A 13,209-nucleotide genomic window follows, 5' to 3' on the forward strand; every position below is an offset into this window, starting at 1 on the left:
AAGAGGCACTGGATTTTTAGGAGTCCACATTTTATTGTGACACTGGAAAAGTGTTTAAGACCAGCTAGCCATGTCTTTATCATCCGTTTAAGACCGGCCACGTGACTGGCTCTCGACCAATAGGAATGCGTAAACTGTCTTAGGTATTTATGAATGCCTGTTCATAATCTTTAATTCTCACTCAACTCAATAGCTTCCACTGGTATTCCATGGACAGCCATAAAAAAGGATATTTTCGGTAAAAAATGCATAGTTTCTGCTTGCTCAGATCAATTTCAGCAATTTTTTTCAGATGAGTGGAAGAACATTCCCTTTTATGACATTCTTCATTGGTGCATCAAATTTAATCCAGGTCGCTTTCTTTTTGACTCGCCCTGTATAAGGAATACGAAATGTTACACGGCTATAAATTTTACACTTTTAGCTCGCTGAATATTATTTTTCCGACTACCTTTGCTTGAGTATAAAATCATCTCAAACCGTAATAAATGCTTGCGTCTGAACAGTTTACTTCTGACTACAGATGGCGCCAACATCTTTGGCGTGGCTACAAGCCCGTTTCTTCAAGAAACGAGACGGGCAGTCAGCCAGTTGACTCTCAGACCCATCACAGGCCACTCCCTTCGTGTGGAATGGCCCCTCCGCGGAATTCGTCATCGCCATTCGCCAACCGAACCGATCCATCCAGAGACGCAGGGTCAACAAGCTTCAGGTCGTACTTGTCGTCTGCTCCCATTCGGTATGCGTCTCTGCGCCCCGTTGAGTCCCATTGTACGGTTATCCAGCCGTTACTCCGTAGTTCACTGACGATGCGGCCCTCTCCCGGCGGACTACCGTCCTGACATAAAGAGAGTTGTGATTTGAGTCGACAGCAAAGCCTCAATAAGCACAAGATAATGTACGTTTAATACTTCAAAACGGGTACGTCTAACCACCAGTCGGGTTATTTCTTTTGGTCAACATAATACTTATTTTACGTCAATTCCTCGTAGAATACGTTACATGGGAGTTGGATGAGCAAGGTATCGTAGCCTTATAGTAGAATAGTATTGTGACAAAATACGGGTAGTTCATTTGGATGAATTAGTGGGAACTTTGCCATTGGCGCCCCCTCCCCCAAAAAAAATATATAAAGGGGATGCATGCTACCTGTCTCCCCGGATCACCGCTCGTGAAGTCGACCAACTATACAGTCAACCACAAAATTAATAACACAATGCTAAACAAAGTGACCGATATATTCGTCAGTAAACCAAGATCAATCATATGCAGGCCCTACTGAAGCATAAAGATAAAACCATCCTAGCTACCATACCCGTCACGTGTAGCGTAAAATGGATTCCAATTGTAGGCTCAGGAATGGATACGTAGCCAAACATTTTTTTTCATGAGGATAATGTACCGGGCCCTGGCCAAGCCTTAGCCATTCCTTTAACGACCCGACCTCAACAAAATTAAGGTCAAGTCCAACCGAACCAAACCACAGTATAAAATCCATAAAGATAAGCCGGGAATTTTTACGAACAGCAATGTCAGTTGAAGCCACTGGGTCCACAGTCGGTAAAGACCCGAACTTAGCTGGCTTGTTGTTGTACAACAAGAACTGAGAAAGAGGCGACGCAGTTTTTTTTCTGACACATTAATCAAAACACACCGCCCTCACAATAACAAGTGTAGCCATCGCCCTGTCCCGGAGCGAACATTATCGTCTGCAGGTGAGCAAAGTCCCCCACCATAATACGCATGCGGAAACACAGCACGTGATTGAATAAAATTGTCATGTGATTTGAAATAACTCTATGTAGTTTAGATTTCCCGGCAAAAAAAGCTTGGCATCGCTTGGCACCGACCTAGCGTAGCACGCTAGTTCGGTGATCACAATGCTGCACGTTGCGGGGGTCGAGTCTCTGAAAATTGTTTAAATGTTTCTTCTCCCCACCCCCCCCCCACCCCCCCCACCCCCGGAGTGACAACGCCCTCCCAAGAGTAAATGAGCCAAATTCAGATGTATACCTGACCACCCCACTTCCAGTCTGATCCACGTACGACCTTCATCCCAATCCTCAGCAAACCGGCTATCTTAGATCCGCTCAGTGATGTAGGAATACCTGTACGGAAGACAAAGGATAGACAATTGGTCTCCTTTATACAAAAAGACGTTTTGAATTTCCTTCCATTATTTTGTGCGCTCGAAATAAGATATTTCTTGTGCTCGAAACTATTCGTGTGCTCAATATCCTTGACATGCTTATGCCTTATTAGTAGAAGTCACGCAGCCACGTAAGCTACGTAACAAATTTGAAAAGTTGATTGACAAACCTTTGCAATCCTCAATTGGACTGCATCCGGTCAACACATCTTCACTGGGCCTTGCCTCAAAGTGGAATTCCAGAAAGGATTTCTGCACCTCCGGGTTGTCCCCCTTCATGAACTTGGCGCAGAGATAGCGGGCCTCGTCGCAGGTCAGATCCGACATGTCCACCTGGTAACGGATGTCGTTGATGTTGAAGTTTCTGGAGAAAAAGCTTCGTTTCTTGAGGTCCTGGGACTGTTGACCTTGTGTTAGGACTTGCTCCACCAGGGTGCCGGGGAGCTGGACCGCGCCATCCTCCTGACTGCTCATCCACATGGAGGACTTCCACAGGCCTTGGCCAGCGACGCTGGTTGTCTCTCTGGTGTTGGCGTACAGCACGTCTAGGTTGACTGACAGATCGTTCTCCGCTCGACCTTCTTGGATGGACTGAGAGCCGGGAAGCACCGGTGTCACCTGATTCACAGTCACGTCTTAAAAAAACAACAAAAGAAAAGTATCAAATTATAACAATATGTATGGCGATCATGTAGTTACGGGGCCCCCTTTACTTTCGATCATAAGAGTCAAGGGTGTTTTTTACCATTCGAAAATGACCTTTTTAACCTAAAGCTGACTTCTCTCAATTTATTACCCCTTTTTTTGTTATTTTGAACAGTTTCTTGGGGTTGCAATTACAATTTTCATAAGCGGGTTACGGTTGGTGAAGTGCAATTCAGCGCGCCTTGCACGTTCAAGGTACCGCTTCGGCGGAGCCCCATAGTTCTAAGGGTATGTTCAGGGTACATCGCGGTGATCGCCATTTTTATTTTCGTATTGCGTTTTGTCGCGGTCATCGTCATTTTACCCCCAAATTTCCCTCAAAAATCGATGACGATTCTATGACGTACCTGCACGTTCTTAATGGTGCCAACCAGCTTGTTCAGTCAAATAAATTAAAAGTGGATTTTTTTCTCTTAATATATGGAACGGTGCCCGTAACTTCACAATCGCAATGTGTGCAACACTTTGTCAGAAGCAGATACTTGTTTTATTTAGTGAGGACAGCAGAAAGTCCCCATAACTCAGTCGTAATTTCCCTAACAAAACTTGGGTTCACTGCTGTTAAGGTACAATGCACGTCCCATTTAAGCACCAATCGTCAAACTGCTGCCAACGACTGCGTGTTGGATGTTTTGTCCATAAAATAATTTACTCAGAGCTGTGAACGAAACCCTTGTGCAATAGGTGTAATACAACAAGTACGATGTGGTCCCCGCCCCCTTTTGTTTTGCAGGAAACACAGTACAAAGTTGGTGAGTCACGTGTAATTTTTTTGCAACATTTTAAAGATAAAAACGTACTGTAAGGGCAGACTCGACAACAGTCGCCTGGAAATCCCATTGGGTTTCTACAGGTTGTTGGTTGGCAGGACTCAAACATGCAGCTGAGAATGGCATTGTTGCACGTGCAGGACGAACACATAGACAGCTTGTAGGTTTCCCCGTGGAGAGAAATCCGGTTGCTGTTGTCCATGCAGGGGAGTCGCTGCGGATAACGCTCGAAAACTAGGGGGACAATTAATGAACAAAATATATTGTCTCTCAGCAGCAAATAGAAAATGGAGGCAATCAATGTTCTAACAACCAAATTGAATCAGAACATTGATTGCCTCCATCTTGTCATCAGAGATTGGTCATAAATATTTATGACCATGCTCTGATGAGAAATACTTCAAACTACGGGTTGCGTGTGTACACAGATCTCAAGTTTACGGGGCTGCACTTATTGCAGCGAAAACTCTCCAAAAGTATCACCACGGCAAGTACACATACAACGAATAACAGATCAAAACACTTTTAAGTTGTACACCACCATTTTGGTTTTAACATACCTATATGAACGGCCTTCATAGGAACAAAGATGTATACATCCGTGTTTCTGCTAAATACAGCTATTAGAAAATGTAGCACTTTATGGCAAAAGCTCTACAGTTACTGATGAAGTAGCTGTAGCTTATGCCCTCAGTTTAATTTTAGTTAGTCTCGAAGGTACTTTTTTGACCTCAAATCAATTCATGAGTTCAAAATCCTTTTCATGTCTATGCCTAATAGTTTGTAGGGGTCACGCAGCGCATCCCCTACGGTCATGTGATTTCACAGACCCCTTTTTTAGATGGGGCTATAAGTCTTCTTCTTTTTTTTTTATATGTACAAAGTAAATAGAGCCTGCATACCTCTACAATCGGTGATTTCCGTACATCCGGTTAAAACCTCCTCTGTCGGGACTGCCTTGAAATGGTAGTCCAAGTAGTCCTTCTCCACCTCTGCGTTTGGTCCTTTGTTGAATTTGGCACAGACGTACTTGGCGTCATCACAAGAGTGATCCGTCAGGTCAAACGTGTATCGAATCCCCGGGATTCTAAAGAGCTCAGCTGACGATTTCTTCAAGTTTTTGGACTGCTGTCCTTCGGTCAATGCCTCCTCCACCACAGTGCCGGAGAGTTCGTTGGACCCATCTTCAAAGGTGCTCATCCACATCTTGGTCGTCCACAGACCTTCCCCTTCTATGCTCGTGGTTTCTCTGGTGCTGAGGTAGCCCACGTTCAGATCAAGGATAATTTCGTTTTCGGTTCCCTGCTGAATTGAGGTGCCAGGTGCGACCTCTGGCTCAACATCGGTCACCGTTATATCTGGATTACAGTAATGAATACAACAGTAGGTTAACGGAGTAAAGATAATCCAAGGTAAGTCACAATAGCTATCAAATGCACTTGGCCTTTTTTTTCTGGTGCAAAACACATACGATTTTGTGCACAAAATATTTCCTCAGAGCTGTGACCGTAAACCTTGTGCAATAGATGTAATACACGAAGGATGTGTTCCCCCCTAAGTTCGGCAGGCAACACAACGCAGTGGCGTATCCGCGGGGGGGGGGGGGGGGGGGGGGGGGGGGGGGGGGGGGGGGGGGGGCACCTTGCCCCCCCCCCCCCGGCGGATTTCTTTTGAAGTGTGCCCCAATTTGGAAGATGGGATTGAGACAGAGCTGTTTTAATACCCCCCCCCCATACGCAACTGAGCGAGTGAGTCACGTGCTATTAGTTTCCTGCATTGAAGGACATTTGCGAAAATTCAGTGATATAAGGCCCCTTGCTATACCAAGGAATTTGTTTTTTTACAACTTTTTAAAGATAACAACGTACTGTAAGGGCAGACTCGACAACAGACATCCGCAAATCGCATTGGGTTTCTACAATGTGCTGGTGGACAGGACTCAAACATGCAGCTGAGAATGCCATTGTTGCACGTGCAGGACGAACACTTAGTCATCTTGTAGGTTTCCCCGTGGAGAGAAATCCGGTTGCTGTTGTCCTTGCATGGCAGTAAAGCTAGAAAATACATAGTAAAAGTCGGAACGAAAAAAATGTTGCCTCTTTTGCAGCAAATAATAGAAGAATGAAAAAGGGAAGCAATCAATGTTTTAACAACCAAATTCAATACAACTATGACAATACTTTAATGAGATATACATCACAGTATGGGCTGAGCGGTATAAAAGGGGAGACACAGGCCTCAAGTTTGCACGGCTGCCCCCCCCCCCCCCCTGCAAAAAAACCCAAAAGGTAAGTGTTCTTTCAGCAAAACGAACACAATTCACATACGGATGTACGTGAATTGTTTTCGTCTTGCTGGAAGAACACTGACCGTTTTTTTGTGATCCGGGGACAGAACTTTAAAACGGTGTTTGTGTTTCATATTCCGTAACTTGAAAAGTACGTGAGTGATTTGAATGTTTCTTGCACTAAAAGAAAGTTTATTAATTGGGATTTTATATCCTAGATTTTGAAAGTGTTACATGCAGAACTTCATTACAAAAATTTTCCCGCTATTTGGTGGGTTTTTTTTTACTCAACCTGTATAACAAAATATCAAAACACTTTCAGTTGTACACCACCTACACCACCATTGGGTTTTATTAACATACCGTATGAACGACCTTTCATATTTATGGAACAAGATGTATACAGTACAGCCGTTTATGTCTGCTAGTTACAGCTATATAGAGAATGTAGCACTTTAAAGACTGAGCTGATAGCTACGGTTACTGATGAAGTAACCGTAGCTATGAAAACTTATGCCATAATTATAATTTTGGTTAGTCTTTAAAGACAAGTGCTACCATTTCTTGAGCTCGAAATCATTTCGAGCTTTCAAAATCCTTGTCATGTTTATGCCTAATAATTTGTAGAGGTCAAGCAGCGAAAACTACAGTCATTTGATTTAAAAAAAAAAAAACTTTTTTGGTCAATCTCCACTTTAAAAAAAATGTATATATTAAATATCTACAAGGGAAATAGAGCCTGCATACCTCTACATTCGGTGATTTCAGTACATCCGGTTAAAACCTCCTCTGTCGGGACTGCCTTGAAATGGTAGTCCAAGTAGTCCTTCTCCACCTCTGCGTTTGGTCCTTTGTTGAATTTGGCACAGACGTACTTGGCGTCACCACAAGAGTGATCCGTCAGGTCAAACGTGTATCGAATCTCCGGGATTCTAAAGAGCTCAGCTGACGATTTCTTCAAGTTTTTGGACTGCTGTCCCTCGGTCAATGCCTCCTCCACCACAGTGCCGGAGAGTTCATTGGACCCATCTGCCAAGGAACTCATCCACACCTTGGTCGTCCATAGACCCTCCCCTGCTATGCTCGTGGTTTCTCTGGTGTTGAGGTAGCCCACGTTCAGATCAAGGATAATTTTGTTTTTGGTTCCCTGCCAAATTGAGGTACCAGGTGCAACCTCTGGCTCAACATCTGTCACCGTTATATCTGGATTACAGTAATGAAAACAACAGTAGGTTTAAAACGGAGTAAAAATAATCCAAGGTAAATCACAATAGACATCAATTGCACTTGGCCTTTTTTTCTGGTGCAAAACACATACGATATTTCGTCACCGACACCACTAACTGACACCCGGTGGTCAGCGTTGCAGTAATACAAATCGGAGAAAAACGCTTTTAATTTTTTTTTTATTTACTCAGTAAAATAATCTATCTATCTTAGAGGTATTAGTATCACTTAACGTGAAAATGCTTTAACTACTCAATTATAAACGTTATATTGTGAAGATATGCTTAGTTAATAAGCAATTAAATGATTAAGACGGGTGTCAGTTCGTGAAAACGAAAATTTATGTGTTTTTGGGAGAGTGCGCGCACACACTGCGAATGCGTGCTCGCACTCTCCAAAAACACGTCAAGTTTCGTTTTCACGAACTGACACTCCCTAACGCTATCGCATGCGCGCACTCTCCGAAAACACGTAAATTTTTGTTTTTACGAACTGACACCCTGTGCAGTGTCACTTCGTGGTAACAAAAAACACCAGAATTGACCAATTTCTTGAAAATTCATCATTAAAATTTGCTTATTTTAGATGATTTCAGCAATTTTAACTTCGTCATGTTAAACTTCATGATACAAACTGCTAATATCGGCAAAAAAAGAAAATTTGAATTTTTAAATGTTTGTGTACACGTGTGATGCAGAGGGTGTCAGTTCGTGGTGTCGGTGACGATGGTACAAGACATGCTTTCACGATCTAAATTTACTCGGTTCACTAACGGAGTAACGGTTAAACTATAGGCCTACAACCTCTGTTAAGGTGCATTAAGGTAGCCCCATTTAAACACCAAACCATCAAGCTGCTGCCAACGACTGTGCTTTTAATGTTAATAATGCTTTTAATATTATAAGTAATATCCCGGTTATTGTAAAACGTTTATCATTTGAATTCACCGTTTCTAATAGTCAAATTCGTCCAGGAACATCAATTTAGTGCACTTCCAATGATTAATTGCGTCTGTTGTCAGACAACTTCAAATTCAGTTCAAGCAAATTCAAGCTAACGAGCGTACGTTTTCGTCCCCGGGGTATTCGATTTCGTCTCGTCTAGCAAAACCTTGTTATTCAGAAATCGAATTCGTCTAATTGATTTATATAAGACGAATTTGATCTCTGAATGCTGCCCATCGGCAACAGCTAATGACGAATTTGATCTGTCACTCGACCCGGTGACTAAAGAGGGTGAACAAACCTTAAACTTGAATGTTAAATGACTTAATTGGTTTTGTTAAAAGCGTGTGAAATTCAGTGACAGAATTGGTGAATTTGAATGAAACATCTTTTGAAATAGCCCGGAAACCTATATTCACTCAGAGCTGAGGTTCGACTGTTTCCCCCCTTTTTTTCGGCGTGAAACACAGTTAAATACGGAAGCGTAGAAGGGACAAGAGAAATTAAGAAAAATGTAGTTCCTATCTCGCCACGGCGAGTTACTATCTCGCCGCGGCGAGATTGTAACTCGATTTTGTTTTATTTCTCGTGGCCCTTCTACGCTTCCGTAGTTTAACCCTAAAGGCGATAGCCTGTAAAAAAAAAAAATTTCGCGACCCGAGCTGTTATGACTTTTTAGCCTCGAGCTTTGCGCATCGTTAGATACCAAACACATAAAATCGGACCACGGGTTGCCGCGTAGCGAAAATTGTTCCCTGCGCTACGCGCAGTGAAAACTGGATTTTCGCATATATGTCGTGTACACAGAGCAGAATTGCCATTCGTACATATGAATAATTAATTAGCCATAATTCCAAACCCTTTGAGATTGTAAAAAATAACCCGGCCCTTTTAGGGTTAAAGCAGATGAGTCTTTTTAAAGAACAAAAACGTACTGTAAGGGCAGACTGGACAACAGACGCCCGGAAATCCTACTGGGTTGTCACATGTTGCCGGCCCGCAGGACTCGAACATACAACTGAGAGTGGAGTTGTTACACGTGCAGGACGAACACCTGGTCGTCTTCAAGGTTTCCCCGTGGAAATATATCCGGCGGTGGTTGTCCATGCATGGTAAATGCGCAGGGTAACCATCCTCACTGGAGCTGGGAGCTAGTTCATAAAAAAACAAATATCACAACGGAAAATATCAAAGTATTTGCCGGGTGATACAACGGGAGACACGTGCCGCAAGCTTGCAGGGCTGCCCTAATTGCACCCAATACCCTATATAATTAACACCAAGGCAATAACGGTTACAGCATTAATAACAGATCAAAACACGTTCAGTTGTAAAGAGTAAGCCTTCAACTTGTACACCAAGTTGGGTTTTAACATACCGTACTCATGGGCGGCGCGGGGGAGGGGGAAAGGGGGCGCTTGCCCCCTCGGAAAAGCACAAAAAGGGGGGGGGGGGAGAAAAAAAAAAGGCGCAAAGTCATATTGTTGTTAATTTAATGGGGGGGGGCAATGGGGGGGAATGCTGGAAACTATAGTTAGGGTTTTTTTTGGGGGGGGGTGGGGAAATGTGCTTTGCCCCCCCCCCCCCCTCTAGAAAAAATCCTGGCGACGCCCATGAGGCCTTTCATATTCACGAAAACAAAGATGTGTGTAATGTTGTGCATCGGGTCGGGTTGACCAGGCCAAACCGACCCAAAAAAGCATAAATAGTGAATCCGGACAGCAACCGATCGAACTTCCCAAATCCGACCGAAGTCAGCACCATACGCCGGGACCCGAACCGACAAGAAAAAAAAAACCTGCAAGTATCTGGTTTGGGTAAATGTGTCCGCTTTTTTTGCCTGTATACTTGCCAGCGTCGGGTAAAAACCGTCGTCTCTCAGTAACAGAAGAATAATGTGACTTACTGGTGATCCTACCCGTTATGGACTGTGCAACATAGTTAGGCACATTCGCGCGGAGGATTGACGGTGCGCGCAAGAATTATTGTTGACCAATGGTTAAACCATAGTTAACCATAGTGGTTAACTCTATCTAGTCGACGATGGTTGACTACGCTAGTCGACTATTTGGAACCAGCCTACCGCGGCTGGTCGCGCAACGATTTATAGCTGGTTATCAATAGCAATTTCCATAGTATAGTGCAAAGGGGACCATCTACTGACTCTCTAAATTCCAAAGAGTGAAATTAGGGACTAAACATTTTAGAGTGAAAATCACTCTCATTTTCGATTAAAATAGTCTGAATAATGAACCACTTCAGTCGGAGCTCGAGTGAAATTTCGATCGATCATTAAGATTGAAGAAATTTAACTCTAAAACGTCTAGTCCCTAGTTTCCGACTGTGGGAGTAAATCTTCACTCGAATGAAGTGAATTTTCACTCTTTGGAATTTAGAGAGTATCAACAAAAAATATTATTTCAAATAAAGAGAAACAACAAGTGTTGAATAATATTGTGCGACCGCCATTTTTTTTTTTTACGGTTGTTGACATGACAATAGTTCGACTAGAGTCGTTCGCACTTCAACTTCAGTGTGCATGTGCTAGGTACGTCACGAACTGACCACTAGTTAACCACTGGTCCTTGCTCGAACTTGCCTAACTTATTGCGCCGCTTGAATTTTCGAACGTTTCGTTTTATTTCGGTAAATATCGGTTTATTTCGGGTTTTTCACATGATGGCTTATCCAACCCGACCCGACCCAAAAATCGCAAACGCAAAACCGAAAGCGACCCAAACCTTAGTATTACTATAGGTTTTCCTGCCCAACTTCGATAACTTAGCATCCGAATTAACGATAGGTTCATTCAATTTAGGACGAAATTGATTGACGAACTAGATCATCATTCAAAGAGCACAATCATTCAATTTAACCTTATGATTACACGATTGCACACATTTGTTCATACAGAATTGAAGAGTCAGAATTCAATTTTGGGAAAAAACATCCAAAGAACGTTGAAATTCGCGTGGACACTCCGCGAAGGGCGTTTTGGACGTTCAATTTTGTGAAAAGGCAAGCATTTGTGATGTGACATTCGTGCAATGTTTTCATTTAATGTTAATCTTCAAATTCGTATTTGGTTCTGTTTGAACAATATGCAAATTATACTACGAAAGACAGCGTGTAGTTTACAAACAGATCTCATTTACACTGATGAATTGCCGCCGAAGGAAGAACTTGTTCTGTCTTCTCAGCACGTAATTTGTTTCTTTTTGAATAATTATGAAAAGACAGAATAACACCTAAGTAAAATGAAATATAACAGCCAAAGTATATATTAGTACAGAAATGATCAATGAATGAAAAAGGGGGGCATGCAAATACAAAGGAGAAACAAAAGATGAATGAAAAATGGAGAGACAAAGAAGTACTTGCAAAATGTGATAAATGAAGAAAATAAACCCATTGCGAACAAATTCCGAATAATCTGAATTAGCACATTACACATAAATACGTGGGTGGGTGTGATCTGATACACCGTGCCCTCTGGAGACGTGTTGTACAATAGGGAACAAAAGATTGTATACGTCTCCACAGGACAATTTCTATAGATGAATACCACAAGATTTTCACGAAAAAGATATATGGATTTTACTCTCGAAAACTAGGAATTTCCAAGGTGGGTTGATTCGTCGCAAATGGAAAAGTTTTAGAAAAGGATATTAAGTCCAAATTTTAGCCAAGGAAATTAATTCTGGTTAAAATAAGAGCATTTTGAAACTTCACTTTCAAACTCGAAAACTTTACTACACGAGAACAAAGAAATGTCTTCACAAGAATACAAATTTCAGTATATAGTGTGTGGGTGTGTGTTTGTTGCATGTAAAAATAACAAATTGTAAACTCCATTTAGTCAATATAATCATTGTCCATGTCAGTTTTTCCTCATAAACATTGTACTTTCCTTCTCAAATTTGAAGGCTAGAAGTGCGAAAAATCAGTATTGCCCATAGACGAAAACAAAAGTAAAATTCGGGAGAAAATTCTCCTTCTAGTCACCCGGCGCGAAATCGAATGACGGCTATATCGTTTAATTGATTGCAGCTAGTTCTAAATTGAATGCGTGAAAGTACACAATTCAAAGTCTGCAAACGAAATTGAAGGCTCAAAGTTTGAAGATGAAGCACGAGAGCAACGACCTGAGAAAAATCGCTCGGAAACGAATGCACGCACGTTGATGGATTTGACTGCTGTTTTGCCGAATTCGGCCAGGAAAACCTATATTACGCTGGGCAGGAGGATTCGTCGCTCCCCGAATGTTTTGCAGTCGAGTAACTCGTAAACAAATCGCGAACAGCTCTTGAACACACACACCGAGAACCAGTACTGAAAAGAAGTTTAAAAACGGAGAAAAACACACACAAACAAAAAATGCCTGCTTTGGCTGTACAGCCGAAGCAGCTAATGAAAGCAATTGGTGATTCGAAGTAGGGTATCTTACTTACATGATGAGCTGAGCTCCTGCGCCCGGCAAAAAGTTTGATAGCAACAAGGAATAGGAGGCAGACGCACCGGCCTCTTCGGCTCACCAAACTATACATGGTTGAGACAATCCCTGGGAACCGCAATCCACAGAATGCAGGCAAGGCAGAATTTCAAGCCCCTATATACAGGTCCCCTATATACAGTTCATTTTCTAAGAATATATTCATGACACATCTGACCCAAAAGATCAAGACACCTGATGTGAATATCATTATGGGATGGCCTTCTACTGATCAACAAAGTTCCTGCTATATAGAAGAGCTTTTTTTCCGCCCTCGATCGTATATCAGTTCATTTCTTAAAATATATTGGTGACACATCTGACCCAAAAGATCAAGACACCTGATGTGAATATCATTATGGGATGGCTTTCTACTGATCAACAAAGTTCCTGCTATATAGAAGAGCTTTTTTTTTCTACTCAGGGTCTCATAATCAGTTCACTTCTTAGAATATACTGATGACACAACCTGACCCAAACGATCAAGACGCCTGATGCGAATATCATGAAATTACAGTCTGCATTGTATCCTATCCCCCCCCCCTCTCGCTAGCTAGCAGGTAAGAATTGTGCCCACAATGTTGGGGTAGTGCATATGCCAAGGAGGTAAGGACTTTGACACTTCATATTCTATA

At 42.3% G+C, this 13,209-nt stretch overlaps 1 protein-coding gene across 1 annotated transcript; it reads right to left on the reverse strand.

Annotated features, from left to right (window-relative positions):
* Positions 1-399: 399 nt before the first annotated feature.
* On the reverse strand, positions 400-12,784 carry LOC119719457. Its single transcript, XM_038188931.1, has 9 exons — positions 12,534-12,784; positions 9,018-9,233; positions 6,659-7,114; positions 5,493-5,678; positions 4,527-4,982; positions 3,655-3,858; positions 2,320-2,784; positions 2,014-2,108; positions 400-838 (listed from the first exon to the last, which is right to left on the reverse strand). Exons 2-9 carry the CDS (start codon positions 9,187-9,189, stop codon positions 608-610), a joined length of 2,265 nt encoding a protein of 754 aa, XP_038044859.1. The 5' UTR covers positions 9,190-9,233; positions 12,534-12,784; the 3' UTR covers positions 400-607.
* Between the last annotated feature and the right edge of the window lie 425 nt (positions 12,785-13,209).

The sequence above is a fragment of the Patiria miniata genome, unplaced genomic scaffold (genome assembly GCF_015706575.1).
Source record: "Patiria miniata isolate m_02_andy unplaced genomic scaffold, ASM1570657v1 HiC_scaffold_13, whole genome shotgun sequence".
In the NCBI taxonomy this organism is placed as follows: domain Eukaryota; kingdom Metazoa; phylum Echinodermata; class Asteroidea; order Valvatida; family Asterinidae; genus Patiria; species Patiria miniata.